Source organism: Peromyscus maniculatus, chromosome 1 (assembly GCF_049852395.1).
Source record: "Peromyscus maniculatus bairdii isolate BWxNUB_F1_BW_parent chromosome 1, HU_Pman_BW_mat_3.1, whole genome shotgun sequence".
Lineage (NCBI taxonomy): Eukaryota > Metazoa > Chordata > Mammalia > Rodentia > Cricetidae > Peromyscus > Peromyscus maniculatus.
Window position 1 is genome coordinate 107,441,390 of NC_134852.1, and position 20,485 is coordinate 107,461,874.

At 45.8% G+C, this 20,485-nt stretch overlaps 1 protein-coding gene across 16 annotated transcripts in view; it reads left to right on the forward strand.

Moving 5' to 3' along the window:
- Tenm4 (teneurin transmembrane protein 4) overlaps nucleotides 1-20,485 on the forward strand; it is a 766,582-nt gene that overhangs the window by 578,926 nt on the left and 167,171 nt on the right. For 15 of the 16 annotated variants that reach the window (XM_042280283.2, XM_076547377.1, XM_076547372.1 and 12 more), the window contains 3 exons: nucleotides 193-363; nucleotides 6,791-7,005; nucleotides 8,548-8,758. In XM_042280283.2, coding sequence (XP_042136217.1) covers nucleotides 193-363; nucleotides 6,791-7,005; nucleotides 8,548-8,758 — 597 coding nt within the window. The remainder of the gene's footprint in view (nucleotides 1-192; nucleotides 364-6,790; nucleotides 7,006-8,547; nucleotides 8,759-20,485) is intronic. The other variant, XM_076547381.1, reaches the window with a different exon arrangement.

A 20,485-nucleotide genomic window follows, 5' to 3' on the forward strand; every position in this document is an offset into this window, starting at 1 on the left:
TCAACCTTGATCATCACTGTGCCCCAAGTCCCCTTGCAGGGCCTGACACCTTAAGAAATCTCTCTCCGGGGGCCGTTGTTGAAGTGAACTTTGGGTCTGTGTTCCCCACCCCAGACCCCCTTTCCTTGTGGCTTGGGAGTTCCATTTCCACCTCCAGCAGAAAAGGATGACTTTTTTCATTGCTCACCACAGCCATGCACCTGTTTGGCCTAAACTGGCACCTGCAGCCGATGGAGGGGCAGATGTATGAGATCACGGAGGACACAGCCAGCAGTTGGCCTGTGCCAACGGACGTCTCCCTGTATCCCTCGGGGGGCACTGGCTTAGAGAACCCTGACAGGAAAGGCAAAGGAGCCACGGAAGGTAGGGTTGCTGCGTCGTCCGTGTTGTGAGTCCTCTGTGTCTGCCTTTGAATGGAGAAGGCCTCCATCCTGTACCTCACGTGCCTGACTCCAGCTCATGCTTCCTCCATCCTGTACACTCCATGCTGGCTGTGGTCTACCTGTGTCTTCACCGCAATTCCCTGTCAGTGTGAGCTCAGAGCGGGGTTCAGAAGGACCCAGGGTGCTCTGCAGTATCCCATTCCATGCTTCCAAGGATGCATTAGGGGCATTCACATTGCCAGCTATCCATCTTTGTGTGGGGTCGGGGGAGCACTTCTGGGTAAGCCCTGTGCAATCAAGAGCCATGTGTGGGACATGGTAGGGACAGCGTGTTCCAGTGAAAAGACTTTTGGATCACGTGCTTCAATGGAAAGGTTCCAGGCGATCAACCCACCCCAGCAACCCGGCACAAGTCACTAGTAAATCTGACCCAGCTTCCTCTTCTGCAGTAGTAACAATAATTAATGTTTACTCACTGTGTTATCAAAAACTTCTTACTAAGGTCATTTCATTGCACACTTAAACCTCACAGAAACCCAGTGAAGTAGGTATAGTTATGTCCATTCTAGGTGCAAACACAAATGATCACATGAAGTGACATAGCCCACAGAATGTCAGAATTAAGTATATGAACTCAGATCTGGGACCTGAGGTCTCTCACTCCCTCCATGAGTTTTCCCACCTGACCCACCACCATAGTTACAGGACCTCAAAGATGACATGGATGTGAAATCCTGTTGTGCAGTAAGGCAAAGATATTTCTACCCATGACAGAGGTGGTGGTGACATTTTGGGTCTGGCATTCTTGAGTGTGAGTCCACAGACCCAGGTTTTGTGTTCCTCAAGGGTCTTTATAACAATTCATAGATATGACTTCCTTCACTGTCAACCAAGAGTGGCTCAGGCTCACGGAACAGTGGCCTTGCCTTCTGCTGCATCTATTGTGCTCTGCACCACTGCTCTGCTGTTCCCCAGGCAGCAGGGCAGCCATGTCTCCCACTTTTACAGCTCACACCAAGCTTCCTCTTGCCTCCCCTAATTCTGGGGCCATATCTTTTGGGTCTCTGTGTCCTTTCAAAGATTTGCCTTTGGCGAAAAGGGTAACTTGTGCTTACTCAAAGTACCTCCTCATGACCTCTGCAATGATGATCCTGAAGTTCAAAGTCAGCTACTGACCTGTGGACACATTTAAGGGACATGAAAAGAGGAGCCTTCTGAAAGAATCAAGCCTAAATACTTACCCACTATTTGGAAAAAAAAAGGCCAGGCCTCTTTGTCTTTTTAAAAATTTTAAGACGTAAACCATTAAATAATGTATGTGCCCCTTTGCCCAGTGACAGGGTAGGGAAGAAGGTAGCATGTATGAGGCCACTAGAGGAGTCGGTGTGATGTAAGGAGACACTGCGGTGTAAGCTTAAGCACGTCCCCTGAGCTAGGCATTCCAGGCTTCACTTGTCTCCTCTTCAAACAGCACTGAGCTCAGTGCTCAGAGCACAGGCTCTCTACAGAGTGCATTGGAACTTACATAATCTACAGGTGAAATTTCTAAAAGAATCATCATAGGACTAAGTGAAGTTCTTTGGGGATCTTTCCAACCAAGGTGGTACTGTCCATGGTCCTGTCGGTGGCTTGCAATGCTCACACCAGTTTATACTGTCTATTGCCACTAGTGAAGACTCATATAGGGACAACTGTCTTTAGATAAGCCCTTGAAAACACACTTAAAATGTCTTTACCCATCATGGAATTGGCAAAGGGTCTCCTGTAACACAATGTAGTTTCTTCCCACTGTGATCCCTAACAGACATTCCTTCAGCGGGAATTAAGTCTATCTGAAATCTTCCACTCTAATGAAATTAGTTTGTGGGTTGTTTGGGTTCTCTTTAGTTTTTCCGGAAAGGCAGGAGGTGTAGATAAGAGACAACATAAAATTGCACTGCCTTATTGGCTTATTTTAATTGAAGTATTTTTGCTTAAAGGGATTATCTGTCATTACTGATGCAAATGGAAATCCTGTTTATAAACCCCTTAAATGCAGGGCAGTACTGGAAAACAGTCAGCAGCAAGAGCAATTACTGTGAGAAAAAAAAAATGCATGTGCCTGAAAAGCAGAGGGAAAGTTTCCTGTAGTCTATGGGAGACCACGTGGTTCTTCCCCACCCCACCCCAGTCAAACCAATATCTACTCAGTTTCTGTTTTTAATTGTGATGATAAACCTCTGCTTCCTTAGACTGTATCTCAATAGTGAAAATGTTAACTGTACTGTGAGGGCACATTTCTGGTCCCTTCTGATGGTATCAGGGAAAAGCATCAATTACAGAATTAAGATTAGCGTCTCTGCGCCATGATGGTGGGAGTAGCAGTATGAGGTGATTAAAAAAGGGTGAGTGTGCCTTGGAGCCACACAGCCCCAGATGTGGTTCTCAACCCAGCCTTTCTTTTGTTCTGTTAACTTACACTGGTTTCCTCATCTGTTTGGCCTTAGTTTTCTTGCCCATAGAACAAGGATGAGGATGGTTCTTCTCAGAGCCCAGCAGAGGGCAGCTACTCATCTAGAGTGGTCCTCAGTTCAGCTGGTGTCCCTCATCTTGTCCACCTAGTCTGGGGCCATTCCGCTTCAGACACTAAGGTTTGGGATAGTTTTTTAAATATTTTTAAAGTACATCTTTTTAATTATATAAATTAAATACATGATAATCCCAGGACTGTGTTTGTCATGTCTGTGAGAATAACATCAAAGTATAATTTATACTGTATTTTCAAAGTGGCTGTAACCATTTTAGGGTCATCATGGGACACAAACCAAATGTAGCAGCTTCCTGAAGCAACCCTGCAAGACCTTGTGTTTGCATTAATGGGGAAGGGAGACATCACTGAATAAACAAGCATTTCTGACACTTGACTTGGTGGGCTAGGAATCATGCTTTCTCTTTGCAATGGAATCAAAATTGCCTATCAGTTTGAACCATGCAAATTGCTGCACATGGGCTCAGCTGGGCTCTCCAAAACAGAACAGCTTATTTTGATAACCAAAAAAAAATGTCAAACTGTTGCTAAGGAAACTAAGGGATTCTTTGTGCAATCTATTGCATTGAGAAGAATAAAAAAAGGTAGAGGAATTGTTAGTGGATTAGAAGTTTAGAACCTGGATAGATGGGTCTCTGGTCAGGAAAGTAGAGACTGTGATTGGGAAGCATGGAAATTCCAGTTCTTCCAAATAATCCACATTTGATGGACCTACTCGATCATTTCATCAATTGGTTGAGAGATTTCTTTTACAGTGTGATTGCATATTTGCACAGCATTGCTGTAGGAAGCCTGAATCTTTCTAAATTTAAGAAGAAAAAGATGGTTATCAACAGAATCTATGCTGTGAAACTGACTCATGCTGTTGGGAGGAGTAAGGTCTAAGCTAAACATCACATGCTATTTGTTAGGCCTAGAGATACCTCATAGTGAGTGGTACAGCGTGCTTCTCAAGACTGGCTGCTCTGAGGCTTGTTTACAGCTCCTTAATTAATAAAAATGATCAACTTTCAAACCCTGGCATACCACAAAGTTCTTAACTGGACTTAGGACCTGGCTAAGTCTTGACATTTACCCCATGAGCCCCATGAGTTGCTGCTCTTGAGGGGGTCAGTGCACCCCATCACCACTGAGGGTGTCTCTTCAGATATTTAACTCATCACTCATTTATTTAGTCTGCAGAGAAGCCATATTCTAAGAGGTAAAGAGGTTTCTCAAGTGACTTCATCTCCAACTGGCTTCTTAAGCATTCAGAGCCTCAGTGTAGAGATGTTCTTAGTATCATGAGAATCAACAGAACTAATGAAAATGAAGGCACTCGACACAGCTGGAACTCATTAACCTCTGCCTGCACTACTATTTCTTCTAGTAATATCTGTTATCTTCTAGAATATACATGAAGAGATGAGTTTGATACTCAGAATGTTCCCCCTCTACCAGTCTCTAGCCTCGTTCCCTACTCTTCACCGCTTTGAGTGGGGCATTTTATATTCGAGTCCTCATGCTTTGTGCTCAGAATTAAAGTCAAGAAATCTTATGATCTGGACAAACAAAAAGGCAGGATGGGTTTTTCTTTAGTCAAGAAGGAAGGGTTTTTGTTTGTTTGCTTTTGCTCTTCCAGCCCCAGCCCAGCCCTGGCAATCTCAGGCATCTTTCCCACAAACCAAAGGTGGTAGGAGCTGTTCACTCTTTCCTCTCACTCAGCAATCTACACCAACAGTTGGTCCAGTATGGAGACAGACAGTTCCCCTCCCACCTGGCCCACATTCCTGAACCACTAGAAAGTTCAGTGAAAGAAAAAATCCCCTCCTGTCACTTTACTGGGGCAAGAGCCACATAGCCCTGCCTAAGCCTCCTGCCTGAGGTTTGGAGGGTATGGCTGGACCCATTCTGACCCATGAGGTCACCTACATTACTGTCTCCTCTTTGCTGTGGAGAAGGGAGCCCTGTTGGCTAAAACAAGGGAACAGTTTTCCATTATTTATTCTGAGACACTAGAACGTCAGAGTACAGACCGTTCCTAGCCCTTGGGCTCTGACTCCTTCTTATATTCAGAGGAAACCGGCCCTCAAATTATCAGTCTGTGCTTCTCTCTCAGCCCTTCCTAGGAGTGAAAAATTCAGAATGTACCCTGCTTTTGTTTCATATGCCCCCTTAGTTCTGCCTCCCTGGGAAAACTTAAAGCTGAGGGTGTACCACTTTCTACCTGCACAATAAAAGTGTTATAGTCCTGGGAACCCACAGATCAGATGAAGAAGAATGTGAATAATTCTCTCCCATCTTAATGCTTTGTGAATTGGGCTCCTGTCTTTGAAGTTTCGTGACTCACAATGTGGAGGTTTGTGTGCCTTCATTTTCAAGGTAAAAGTCTGGGGCACATTCCTTCCATAAGGAATTAAATGCAAACTCTTTCCTGTGTTAATGATAGAATATCCATGGTACTTTTACTGATAGTGTGCATTTTAACTTTTTTTTGTTGGCACATTTTTAATTAAAATAACACTTAATGGTTTGAAGCTAAAATCCTGATGTTTCTGCCTAGGAGTTTATAAGGGAATGATAACATATGGAGAAGTTTAACATTTAAATTGAATTTTATTATTTAAAACAGTAAAATATTTTATGACTACAACAATGCCCTGCCAAGCTCCATTTCAGCATCAAATGTGCTTTGTAAAGAGTCTTCCAAAGCTGGGGTGGGGGGTGGCAGGGAGACATTGTAATTTCTTCTCTCCAAATGCTTTTTGTAAAACGTTCCACAAACGTGTTTTCTTTGCAAATGATTCTTGTTGTCTTAGAACATCTCTGAGTATCTCTAACCACACAAAAAGCCTTAAAGCCAGGATGCCCAGGGGGAGGTTATTACTGACAAATACAATGGAGCCTGTTGGCTTAGTTTGGTTTTTGGGGGGGTCCTAAGGGTGGTCTTTCAATGTTCCTGCCCCCCTCTTCCCCACTCTTAAGAAGGCAGGAAGTTAGGGCTTAGCTCGCTTATAAGCTGGTGTGTTTAATTACTATGAAGAGGAAGTTTGGTAAGTACCCTTCCTTCCTGGGGTGTGTTGCACCCCCAGAAAGCAGCACTGCTGATTGACAATAGAAATAAGCAGATCTCATTCTTGAGTGCCCTCGCCCCTTGTGGTACAGGGCTGAGGGCTGGGTTAAATTTCTAAGTATGCTATAGATTTCACCCTTGATAAGTTCCTTCAACCATTTTAACACACACATACACACACACACACACACACACACACACACACACACACACACTGATGCCCACAGCCCACTCAGACATGTTTCCTCCCTTCTTCAGAACCTTCTTCTCCCTCTTTGTCAATTCATAGCCCTGTTCCAAACCCCCCCCCCACTCACATATGTTAGCCTTAGGATGTGGCTTCCAATTTTCACATCAACATAAAATACCTCCCTCTACTCCCATCATGCATCCTCATTCCCTCTGTCCTTTCTACTTTATCATACAGCCTTTACACACCACACACACACACACACACACACACACACACACACACACACACACACACACACAATTGCAAAGTTATTCTCGTGTGACCACCAATGATTATTTTTAGGATCAAAATATATCTTAACAAGCTGTGGCATTATGCAGTAAACAGATGGTCCTTTGGGAGGACCCATACTGCTTTGGAAGAATGAATATTTTTAGCAGAACAATTTGAGCATCACTGGAGGAAAAACTCTAGACTATCTTACTCCTGTGGAGGAGGGGGAGGGCGCAGGAAGCTAGCTGCAGACCTCTGTCAGGGTGTGAGGCAGAATGGAGCCTTGGATGTTGGGACGCTGGTTCCATATCATGTTTGGCTAACCAGAATGCTTTTGTCTTCCCTTCCCTGTGTCTTGGTAGGAAAGCCAAGTAGTTTCTTTCCAGAGGACAGTTTTATAGACTCTGGCGAAATCGATGTGGGCAGACGGGCTTCCCAGAAGATTCCACCTGGAACATTCTGGAGATCTCAGGTGTTCATAGACCACCCTGTGCATCTGAAGTTCAATGTGTCTTTGGGGAAAGCAGCTCTGGTTGGCATCTATGGAAGAAAAGGTCTTCCCCCTTCCCATACTCAGGTAATTGCACCCCACACACCGACTGACCTCATGGGAGCCAGCTCAGATCCTAACCCAGGTCAGAAACCCATCTGGGTCCTGAAGCTGAAGGGGACTTCAGGTTATCTTATAAGCCACTCATCCATTTGTCCCACTAACATCTGGCCTCCCAGAAAAGTGAAGTTAGCTCTCTGGAGCTTCTTTGGAGAATTCTAGGACACCTCTCAGCTGCCTTTCTGCTATCACACTGTCTCCTAAGTTACAGTAGGTAATGTGACCTAGAGAGCAAACCACACACTGAGCATGAATCCTCTGGCCATTGGCTATGCAAGCCTGGGTTCATGATTCATCGTCTCCTTGAGAGTTTCCTCCTCTATAAAGTGGGGAGTAACAGCAACTGCCCAGTAGAATCCTTGTAACAAGGAACAGTCACAGAGCCTGTAGCATGGGACCTGGCTCAAAGTAAACAGTACTTTCCTCGCCTCGTGCATCCCCTCTCTTCTTCAGGATTGCACATTTGTTTGCATACATGTACCAGAAATAAAGACACTGGCCAAGTGGCTGGGAGTATAGTTCAGGGACAGAACATGTGCTTAGCATGCTGGACTCTGGATTCAGTCTCTGACATCAAAAGAGAGGAAGGGGGAAGGAAAAGAAAGAAATAAGAAGAGGAGGTATCAAGAGTCAGAGAGAACAGAGGCCTGTGAAACCTATACACACACACACACACACACACACACACACACACACACACACACTAGCTTTGGAGTTAAAATAATCAAAACCATAAACATCCATCATGCATCTTAGGGCCATATGCGGTCTTTTTAGCTCCAGCATTTGGTTAAGTTTTAGCACTATAGCCAATGATCAGGTCACGGAGCTATAGATGAGCCTGATCCCTGATCTGTGGTGACCACAAAGCCATACAGTAGTCCTGAATGCCACAGCTTCAGTTTATGAGATAAATATCTTCCATCTACTAAAACCTAACTAGGTAGCTACTTGAGGTGCTTCCTAGTGAGGCAGCAGGGCCTAACCCCCACCTGATGTTCACACTGCATGATGGACTTTTCTGGAATACAAATCAATTCATTGAAAATACAAATCAGTTGACATTTGTATTTGACACAGCATGTAATTACTGGTGGAATTTTGAGCTAAACTAACTTAGCTCATGACTAACCCAACTCCACTTAGTGTTCCAATTCCATTGCAAACCCCTAAGATGACCATCCACACTTGCGTGAACCTCCAGTGATCGCCAAGTGGCTGGGTTTCTACCTGCCACCAAAGAAAACGGAGCTATCTTAATATATACATAGTCAAGTAGAGACTTGCATGTCCCCAAATGAAAACAAAACATGACAATGAATAATCATTAGTTGTGCCACATTCACAAAAGAATTAGAAGACTGTAGATCTGGGGAGGACTTGATCTATAAGCTCTCTTGGCTTCCCTTTCTGATTCTTTCTTCCCTTCTAGACTCCCTAGGAGCGTTCCTACGTGGAGCTTGGCAGGTGGGGGTGTCTGTTGCTAATTTTACTCTCTTTGTTCTTTAGTTTGACTTCGTGGAGCTACTGGATGGAAGAAGGCTCCTAACCCAGGAGGCAAGGAGCCTGGAGGGTCCCCAACGCCAGTCCCGGGGTGCTGTTCCCCCATCCAGCCATGAGACTGGTTTCATCCAGTATCTGGATTCGGGAATCTGGCACCTGGCCTTTTACAATGATGGGAAGGAGTCTGAAGTGGTTTCCTTTCTCACCACCACCATTGGTAAGCAGCCATACCCTCCATGGTGTCTTTGAACCAGAGGAAGGTCGTGGATTCAGGAGATGGTGCTGGCAGGGTATTGGAGTTGAATATGTCATGCCCAGGGCTATAGCTGCCAATAAGAGCACGGTGCGAAGTCATTCCAAGTGGACTTCCTGGATAAGGGCTCAAGTTGCTGGATAAGGGTGATGTGTGGACCACCAGATGCCTCTCAAGAGCTAGGAGGCAAAACTGACATTGAGATAGGAATCCTGGGTGGCAAGCCACACAGAGGACACATCTCCCCTCTTTGGCACTTGCCTCCAAACTGTCCTTAAAGCCTCACCTAGTTCAACTCACTGATTGGTCGTTTGGGTCTGCTTTGGTTTGGGTTTGGTTTTCCTTTTGAAATCAACAAATGCTGGCAGATGAGAAAGAAGAAAACAGTGTGAAGAGAGAGTGGAAACTGCAAAGCTAGGGATTGGAAGAACAGTCTGTGGGTGCCTGGGGTTCGCTGATAAGAGAGATGTCCTGTTCTCTGACACAGTGTGAGCCTTGGTATGAGAAGTGAGTTTGAAGCATTGTCCCTGTGCCATGTAGAGAAAAAGGGCCTTGGCCACCTCCAAAGTCTACATGTGTGTAGGTAGCCTAGTTCCCTGTGTGTAGGTAGCCTGGTCCCCTGTTAAAAATATGTTCTTATCTTTGCCGGTATATCCCTTCTCATAGATTTTGTATCCTCCTTAGGTGGCTACCGTATGCAAATGGATAGTCTTAGTTTTCCAAGTCAGAATTTTTCTGACCTTCTGTTGGAAGCAGTCTAGACATAAAAATCCTTGAAGGAAAATAGAACTTCACCATAACATAGACCGGAAGTCTTGAACAGGACTGTTGCTTTGTGAATGCTTTAGGGTAGACCGGAAGTCCTGAACAGGACTGTTGCTTTGTGAATGCTTTAGGGTGCCCCTGAAAGCTCTTGGTCCTTGGCTGGGAGTCTCTCTGACAAGGGAAATGGAGTTGAAGGAAAATATCTCAATTTGGTACTAGGTTTCCAACATTCTTCCAAGACCCCGATTCTCCCTCTTAACAGCAATAGTTGTTTTCAGCCCATTTCCCTCTTATTTGCAGTTTTGCCTCAGTATTGAGGCAGAGTGAGCCGTTCTGTTAAATGGAGCATGACTGATGAGCTTCAACTATACACTCAGCCTTAACATTTTGCCTTGATGGCAAAGAAGGGGATGGGCACCCAACAACTGGTGTTGATGAAGGAAATGTCCCTCTGCGTTGCCCCTGACTGGCAATGTAGTCTATCTCCACAATGCACATCAAGTCTCTGTGGGCAATGCCCTTTGGTTGGTAGTAATAGAGTATAAATATGAGAGGTTATTCATTTAAATCCCTAAAGAAAGCTATTTTTAATTAGGATATGCACCTTAAAACAGCAAGGAAATAGGCATCCCACTAAGGGGCATCCCACCCTTAGCCACCCCCTGGCTTGTCAAAGCTTGCTAATCTGCTCTGTTATAATTAAAGCATGGTCTTCCTTTTCATCCAGATTCCTCTCCTCTTACCTAGATGATGAAAACTGTCCCTTAATCCTGTCATGTATGCTAGAACCACTAGGCTTTATTGTGCTTCTGTATATCAATGCGTTGAAGACTTACCCAACGGTCTGGGTAAAATGCAGCATGTGCTCCCACAGGTCGTGGGGGTGGGGGCAGCACCCAGTGGAGCCCATGCTGCTGAGCATGTTGTGGTCATTTATGGTCACGGTCCTTCTCAAAGGCTGTCGGACTAAGGAATCATCAAGCAAAAGTTCAGATTCCTGGCCCTTTCTTCAGAAATTCTGAATCTGTGGGAAGATGGGAGGGTCCCCGTACTCTTCCTGTCAACAAAGCTCCCAAAACACCCCAGGAAAACTGAGTTCTAATTCTCCCTTCTCTTGTAATCCCATGTTGCTTCTGTGGTCGTCAATGGCAGGTCACCCCCTTTCTGTCTGGGAAAAAAAAAAGGTGTTTGAAGTGGTAGTTTGCAGTCCCTGATGTGCTGATTAGAAAAGGAAGCAAAAAGTGCCTGGTCCCTGTGGGGCCGCTGCATGGACTCGATGGATGGAAGGGGTAGAGTGCTCTGTCTCCCTCCTTTCTCCTTCCATTTTTCCTCACTGCCTTTCTGACCTGTCTGCCTCCCTTCAAGCTACAATGATTGTTTAATGAACACTGGTTTTTTTCCTTTAATATAAAAACAGACTGGTTCTGATGTTGCTATTAATCCCTCTTTCCCGAGAGTCCCCGGCATTGAGTCTCAGCTGTCTGTGATCGTTACCTGTGAACTGTGAGCTGTAATTTGTCTTGGCAGGTTAATTAAAAGTTTAGGTCTTGCTTTAGCAAAGTCATTATGGTCCCAATATACAATTATAATTCTCGGGTTTGCTTAACACACAAATTGGAATATGACCCTCCTTTCATTACATGCTGAAACACAGATCGAGAATTCAAGAAGACCTGAGATGTCAGAATTCAGCGTATTTATGTCTGCTTGTAATTAAGTAACGGGAGAAATAATTGTGTTTAACAAATGGCTGCATTGTGTACGATTTTGCTTTTCCCTCCATTTAATGCAATCCAGCTGATGACTCTAAATTAAATGAGTTTATCTTTTGCCTTGAAAAAAATATCTAAAAGCACTTTCCAAAGTGGATATACAAATATTTCCACACAGAGACCTCATGTTGACAGAGCTCTCACTGGACTGGATCTAGGCCACACTCATGCATGCATGCACATGTACACATACACACACACACACACACACACACTCCCCACTGAACCCAAGCTAGTTTTAGAATAAAATATGACATCTGTTCTCAAAAGCAACAGTCTTCCCCTAGCATGGGGAGATCCAGAATCAGCAGGGACCATTTCTACCCCTGACTCCCCTGCGGGGTGATAGTCTTGCAGACTGCAAGTGTTAATGAAGTCACAGGATCCCACTGGCTAGGCATACCCCACCAGCTAGAGTCTAACTCACCTTTGCAGTTTGCAGTGGATTTTTGCATGCATTCTTTAAGACTTACAGTAACTCCATGAGGAGACAACCCTCCCCGCTGCAAATGAGGAAGCTGAGGTTAGGGGTTGCTGCAAGAGAAGCTTGATGTGATTCACATCTGCCTCACTGCAGCGCTTGGGGTTTCCTTGTCTTTAGCACGTTGCCCCCTGACCTGGATCAACCCCTTGTAAGTTTTTTGTATTTAATTTGTTTTCCACACAGTCATTGGTTAATTTATTCATCAAATATTGAAAGCATGTCTAGCATGTGTTGGAGACCATGCTTCACTCTTATGTAACTTACAACAGCCTTAGGAAAGAGGTGTGTGTGTATGTGTGTGTGCGTGTTTGTGTGTGTGTGTGTGTGTGTGCATGCACAAGTGTGTGCATGTGCGAGTACATATGCCAAGTGATAATATTAGGTGTTGTTCCTCAGGTACCATCTACCATTTTTGCTTTTTGAGAGAGACAAGGTCTCTTCCTGGGCCAGAACTCACCATTTAGATTAGGATAGTTATCAAGCCCTAGCACTGGGATAATGTGTACCACTAAACCCAAGCTTTTTTTTTTTTTTTTTTTTTTTATGCAGGTTCTGGGAGTTGAACTCAGGCCTTAGTTCTTGCAAGGTAGACATTTTACTCACTGATACATCTCCCTAGCTTGAAGAGAGATATATTAACTTCAATTTAACTTAACAGATGAAGGGGCTGAGGTTTGGCATGTTTAGATGACTTGTCCAAAATTAAAGACAAAGCTAGAATGGAAACTTGAATTCTAAATCCCCTCAGGTCCCCACCATGCAACAGAGTCTCGCTATTTGTCATAGATACGATTTAATATTTCATTTCGGTTTGTGTTCTATGGATCATAACTTCCCCTTGTTAACTTGCCTCCCAATTATAAGCAAGCACCTCACATCAATTCAGGAAGTTTTCTTGAGGAGTCATTAAAAAGACCGTGGTGAAAAATCTTACGGTATCCAAAACTTTAAAAATGAGAATACTTTCCCCTGGATAGCTTGCCACCCCCAGGCCTGACAAGTTAGCATTGAGGTATTTTGGGTCTCCAACTAGCAACTTATCTTTTCATTTGGGTTGCTGCCGAAGCATGAAAGGACAGATCAACCTGACACAGAGTAGCAGAAGTGGCCTACGGTGGATTTGAAATCCAGACAGAGAAATGAGAACCACTGTGAGAAGCATCAGACATGGAAGTCTTTATAAGGAATGCGATCTGGTCCTCCGGTGCTAATTGACAGGAAGGGTTCACTTGTTTATGTGCAGACAACTGCAGAAGTCTGTCCTCCATCCATCCAGGCACTTCAGTTCACTTCATATGCCTAGCAGTTCAGCTCCTTTCTTTCCTTCCATCCTCCTTTCTCCTGGCTTTCCGTCCATTATCTACCCTTGCCTTTTTCCACGCTGAGTAGCTAGAGAAAGCAGCTAATGGTTTGGATTGATGGAGATGGGGTTTATACAGGAACAAACTGCCTCTATGCCAAAGAAAAGCGCAAGGAGGCCATTCCAGGGGGCAGGAATGGGGGAGGGTGTGTCCTGCTGAGTGGTTCCCAGAGGCTCTTGGGCTAGAGGGACATATAATCTGGCCCTTAATGCGTGGGTAGCATAGTCATATTTGAAGAAAATAGGGAGCTAGTGGGATGGCTCAGTGGGTAAGGCCCTTGCTGCCAAACCTGGATCCCTGGGACCCACACACTGTAAAGAGAGGACTGACTTTGACAAGTTGTCCTCTGACCTCCATATGTTTACCATGGTGCCTGCACATGCGCATAAGGCAACACATACAGGCTACATAAAAATTAAATTTAAAAGGTCGTCGTCATTACTGAGGAAAAATAGAAAGTAAATGGTAAGCAACCTATTCCTAGTCCTGGGAATGGCATGAGCTAGAGGTGGGTAGCTAGACCCCTAGGAGCTGGCTGTGTGGTTTGGCAGTTCTGTGACTAGAGCACGATGGGAAGTGGGTGGGCCATCAAGGAAAGCCTTGAATGCCACCCTGAGCAAAAAGTTCACTCTGAAAGGATTGGGCATTGAGATAGGATTTTGCATAAGACGGTAAAAGGACAAAAACCAGAGGGCTTTCTTCTGAGGCCTGGAACAGGAACGATCCACTTATGTTGTCCAGGAAGTTTACTGGGGTTACAGGTGAAGATCTGGGATGGGGGGCAGGACATCAAGAAGGACACAAGGACTCTTGCAGTGGTGCTAGCTGTGGGTCCCTCAATTTCTTCTAATCCACTGCTTTTGGTTACAAGGAACACGTAGGTTCCTGCACCTACATCGCTGCCTCTCTGCAGGCTATCATAATCAGGTCCCCCCAGGATGATCCGAAGCATGCTGGATCATTCCGTTTCTTTATCCCCTTGCTCTGATTAGGCATCAGCCTTTGAGTATGCTTGCGAGGATCTGGTGAGAAAATAGTTCACATAAAAACCAGCTGCTGCACCTCAAGAAGAAGCCAAGAAAGGTGATTGAGGACTCATTTTCAGTCTCCAATAAGCCGGTCTTCACCACTCCCCATCCCCTTCCCTTTGATTTCTGCTGTCAAGTAGGAAGTGAGTAGTGACGAATCTGGCTCTCTTGATACTAAATTAACCTTCTTGTAAATGGCGCTGGAGTGCTTTGTGGGGTTTCTAATGGAAACACTCCTTTGGAACAGTGCCCCCTGAGTTCACCTCTCCTGATACAGTGATTTATTCTGAGCATTGGTATAAGGGGATGAAATTGTAGGACAAAGGAGAGCTCAAGTCAGCATGTTGGAGATCATGGTCAAAGCTCTGTTCAGAGGAAGAGCTGGGAGTTATCAGAACGCTCTATCTGTGGACTGGAAAACTAGCCCTGTAGTAAATGCCCCTGCTCCCTGAATGTCAGGGCTCCCCACTGCCCCCCACCTGCTTCTTCTGTGGGTATCTTACCTCAGATATCTGAGTGTTCTGAATGCTTTGTTGGAAACCTCAAAGACAGAAAAGAGAAGATAACTGAAGGATGCCATGAGTGCCCACCAGTAGGAGGGCCTGCCTGTGTGGGAAGGACTTAGACATGTGACTAGTGTGTGAAGAGCAAGAACCACACTCAAGTGCCATCAGGGGTTTTGATGTCCTTGCATCACTCCCAGCCCAGGTGTGTCCAGCAGTTCAGTGGTGACGTTGGGGACTAGGCCCCAACTCCCATGTGCCCTGCCAGACTTGCTCTGAGCTTTTGTTTTCATATTTGCTGCCTCTTGTGGTCATAAGGTGGCTGCTACACACACACACACACACACACACACACACACACACACACACACACACACACACACACACCAGAAGTGGTAAGTAACCTATTCCAAGTCCTGGGAATGCTATAATGCTATGAGCTAGAGCCAGGACTCCCTTTCCTGTTGATTAGGGAAAGAAGAAAAGGAAGAACACAGGATTTTCCCCTAAGCCATCTAGCACACAGCCCTTTGGTTAAGTTGTTTCCTGGACACTCAGGGCTGTAAGAAGTCTGGAACAGAACAGTTTAGCTTGCTGTGTTGGCTCTGCAACCAAAACTAAGTTTCTCTCAGAAACAAGGGAATCAAGTGTGGGGTAATCAGCGAGCAGCGTCTGCCACAGACTTCACCTCTGCTGCTTAGGCCAGCAAACACCAGCCAAAAGCCCTGGGACAGCGTGGGAGACTGACCCAGGGCTTAGGTCCCGTCATGAGGCAGCTACACAACTCCATCTTGGAAGTGATTCCAGGGGGATCAAGTGAGATAGAGCTAGGGAAGAGGAAATGCTACATGTAACTGGGAAGAGGGGAGAGGACTTGCTTCAGTTTCTTCACACCACCCAGAGAACCCAGCACTCTGTCCAGAAGCCTTGAAGCCCCTCATGTGATATTTTAAGGTGGATGAACAGGAGTCTCAGAGGCAGAACAGCAAAGGCCAGATTGCAAACAGACAATATCAGATTATCTGTCCATTTATTTATTCAACCAATGGTTCCTAACTGCCTTTTTATCTTCCACGGCCTGATCAGGCATTCATGTCAGTGTACAAAAAATAGCCATGTTTCCTGCCCTGTTGCAATCTGCAGAAATGTTTTTAACTTCTCAAGTTTAAATATAATCATGAACTCTACGTATATGTAAAGATCCATGACCACAAATGGTCAGTGTGCACTGGGGTAAGAAACGAAGATGCTCCAGAGAGGAGCACCCGTGAGGCTGGAAGTACACTGCAAGGGGTGGAATATGGCAGGAAGGATGAAGAGTAGAGTTGGAGGAAGAGCTGACCACACAGAGGGAAGAGCAATGTGAAGCTTGGCAAGGAACAGGGTGGGGTGTTCCAGGAACTCAGGAGGTCTCATGGAGTGCGGGCTTCAGGGGGCTGTGTGTATCTGGAATGGCTGGAGCGGCAGCCGGGAGCCCGTCTGTGAGGGTCTTCATATGACATGTGGCATGTGCAAGATTTTCTTTTTTTTTTTTTTCAACAAATCCAGAGAGTAGCAAAGGAAGCCACCGCAGGACATGGGGTCATCTGACACACATATTTAAAAGTTCCTTCAAGTTACAGGCACTGGGAACTCTGGGAAGGATCTTCTTGCTGTCCAGGCAGCGCGGGTGGTAGTCAGAGCCGGAAGTGGAGATGGGTAAGCAGAACAGACTGACATCCAAGCTTTGGATGTAACTGGCCAGCCTCAGAAGTTAGGATGACATTTTCTAAGGGTGGAGGCTAGAATGGGAGAGGAGCAGAGGGGAAGAAGGGTCTGTTTGAGGGAGTGAGTGAAGACATGGGGCTGGCAGAGGAGCTGTGAGGGTGGGGACTGGAGAGCATGCTGAGGGAAACTGAGCAGAAAGAGCCCAGGTGCTCTGAGACTCTGCTCTCATGCACACCCACAGTGAAGCTACGGAATGCTGGAATCCTTCCTTAACATTGAATTCTCAGTCTTCTTAAGATAGGAAAACCAAATCTGACCTAGGGAAGCCTCATATATCACTCAGCCAGGATCGTAACTATGTTGTGGAGCCTGGGTACTTAGTACATTATGAATTCCCAAAGGACCCGATAGTTGGACTCTGTCTATTTCCATGTTATAAGTGAAGAATTCAAGGCTCAGTACTACTTATCTTATGGGCAAGGTTCCATAGATAAGTTAGCAATACAGCCTGCACACTCTTCTTGTGTGTCATTGACTGGGTCTATATCCAAGTTTCTACCATGGTAGCATTTGTGTGTCCTTATGCACTCATAGCCAGAACATCATGAAGACCGAAGAGCTTTTACAGACTATGGCTTCCAAGCCTCCCACATATACACGCTCTCTCTGGTGTTTGAGGTTCACATTCCTGGCTGAGAGAGCATCTCCAACCTGACTGGAAGACATTTTGTCAGGAGTACTTTGATTTTTGCAGTGGAGGGCTGGGTTTTCTGATATATTGTTTCTTGTCAGTTACTAAAATGTTGCTTCTCTTGCCTAGAAGAGATGCAGGTGCATCATCTGTGAGAGCTGCTGGTGCCTTCTCTTTCCCTTCATGGCGCTACTGACAATAGTATGGCCTTTTGCCTTGTAACACCTCCTGGGTGTGCCCTAGCTTCAGGATGAGGAGCTCTGTTGGGACTGCTCTGAGGTGGCTAGTGAAGGGTGTCAGAATTAAAGCCGCAGCAGAGCTGTGCCCAGAGAGGTAGTGTGGTCCAGAGGAAGAGCAAAGGCTCTGAGTCAGCCAGAGCTGAGTGGACTTCTGGCTGCTGTATGCATGAGCCATGGGGTTTTGTATAAGAGGTGTAGGGTTTTTCACGCTCAGCCTCACCAAGGTCTACTATAAAAGCCTACACCAGAGAGTCTCACAACACTGTGAGAGCATCAATATCTTCTTGTTTGTTGTCATGTTTATTCATTTGCTGAGTATCTGCTGGAGGAAGTGCTGGGGATTTAGCAGTGGATAAAACAAGCCTTGCCCTCAAAGAACCTACAATCAAGTGGGGGAACTGACCCTTTCATGAGTAATTACCCCATAATGAGGTCTGCAGGAGCAGAATGGCCCGTGGGAGTTCTTGTGGGCATAGAAAGAGGGTTGTCCCTGCTGCCAAGGCTGGCGAAGGGGCTGTGAGGCACAAAGGGCTCACTGTGAGGAGTGCTGACCATGCTGGGAAGCAGTGTGTAAATATTTTCAGCAACTCGGGGCCAGAGCGGAGATGGAAACCCAGAGCAAGAGTGTAGTGCTTTTGTGTAGAGGACGTGTCCCAAGACCCCAGTGGCTGTCTGAAACAGTAGATGATGCCAACCCCTGTATGTCTCCATATATACCTATGATAAAATTTAATGGCTAAATTAAGCAACAGCAGTTAACAATAACTACTAGACCACTACAAATGTGTGCTGCAATTAACGTTATTGAAAGTGATCCCTCAACATATTTTAATAGCTAGAAGATTTTGAATATCCTCACCACAAATAGAAGATTAATGATGTGATAGATATGCAGACTTTCTCTGTTCAGTCACTGCACAGCATGTGTAGAGAACATCTCCACTTGTACATAGTGATGTGTCGATTCAAGGCATTTTTTCAAAGCATCTTTACCGTACACTATCCTCGACTGAAGGTGGGCAGCTGACACCATAGAAAGCAGAGCAGTAGAAAGAGGAAGAACGCAGCAGAAGGAAGCAGTCGCCAGGAAAAGGAAGAGAGAAGATGAGGATGCTTGCTTGCTAGGGCTGTCGGGACAAAAACGCACAGGCTGAGGTCTCAACTTCTTTTCTTGCTGTTTTGGAAACAAGGCACGCAAGATCCAGGTGTTGGTGGGATTTGTTTCTGTGAGGCCTTTCTCACCGGCTTGCTTTCGCTTCCTGGGGCCTTTTACGTGTGTAGGAACAAAGGAGGCAAAGTTAGTGCTGCCTTGTCCTGTCAGACTAAGGCCCCACCATGATAGCCTGACTTAACCTTTATGACCTCCTTCTGGGCCCTGTCTCCAAGTAAATTCAGTCATGTTGAGGATATGAACTTGGTAGGTGAACACAGTTCAGTCCATAGCAAGGAGAAACTGAGGGGTTAATGAGAAACAACTGCTTGACAGACTGAGAAACTGACCAGAAAGGGCCACTGCACACACACACACACACACACACACACACACACACACACACACACACACACACACAAAGAAAAAAAAAACAAGATGTACAAAGTGAGTATTCTCCCACAATGCAAAATGAAGCTCATGCTCTTGAAATGACTAGCTGTATATTAAACACCCGGTCACCCCAGGGGCCACGGTTGGGATCCAAGTCCATGTGGCCCTACTGTCTGTACCACTCTGCTTTCCACACTTACATCTTTGGGCAAGACACCTAGTGTGCCCAGGAGTCTGGGAGTAAAAAGAAAAATAGCATGAGGATGTGTGCACCCAGAGAAAAGCCTAGAAAGTGAAGTCAAGGGCAGCCAGGAGGGACTTGGTAGACCAGCTGGGAGTGGTGTTGGAGACAGGAGAGCATGCAGCATGGTTTAGGCCAAGCTGTAGCACCCATTGTGTCCTGTGTGGCTCTTAGTGGCACACACAGAGATGCTGGGTTCTCAGACTAACACAGGAGACGAGCTGGAGGCTGAGTCTGTAGCCAGAAGGGTGGGGAGAGGAGAGGACCTGGGCGGGAGGCAATGCATTTCCTTTTCTGAAAGGAGAGGTTGTACCTTAGCATGTCCTCATCTGTTCTTGACCACTTGCATTTTAGCTGCCAAAGAGAGGCACAAAATTTTTATCTTCAAGGATGGGTGGATGAGGACTAGAGAAATGAATGCCCCAGTTGGTAAAAGACCTGAGTTTGATGTCCAGAACCCACACTAAAAATAAATGAGTTGGGGATACTGGCAGGCATTATATCCTAGCACTGAGGAGGCAGAGACAGGCAGATCACTGGCCAGACAGCCTAGCCTAGGCCAATGAAAGATCCTACCTCATGAAACAAGGTGGACAATACTTGAGGAATGATCACCAAGGTTGTCTTCTGCCCTCCATATGGATGAACACACACATGGGGGTGGGAGGATAGCTGAATGAATGAATGAATGAATGACATATGCTAGGAGGAAGAGCTAGGAAGATGTAAATTCATATTAGATTTGAGCTGCTCCCAGATTTTCAGAGTGCATGTCAGTTGCTTGTAGACACCAGTTGATAGGTAGCTAAATATGGCTTGACTTGAGCAAAGTGCTGAGCTGGAGACAGAATCCCAAGACAACTCAGGGAGCGGGTAAGAGTAGGGAGCAGGGTAGAATAGCTAAGATGTTAGAGCTGAAAGTAGGGTGCGATTAAAGATGGAACCTCTACATCTAGAGGGCAGAAAAGGGAAGACATCTGGAGAGACTGAACTCAAGGAAGTTAAGGAGAGCAATTTCAGAGAAGCTGCTGGAGTTGGTAAATGGTGGGGTGGGGTGGGGGGGCAGCACCCTCCGTGAGACAGCTTCCTCCCCTGGTGCAGGCTGTAGGCAGAAGCAGGGTCACCATGAGTTCAGGAGCGAGAGAGGCAGAATGGAAACAGCTCATGTTAGAGCAGGCTCAGAGACAGATGGGCGTAACCTGAGGAGGAGGCAGGTTGAAGGAAAGGTTTATGTAAGGTGAGGGGAGCCCTGAGGGTGTTGTCAGCAATGGGAAAGAAGCCAAAGAAGAAAGCTGGAGACCCAGTAGACGTCTAATGGAGGAGGGGGAGGCACAGACGGAGGATGAGCTCTGACAGG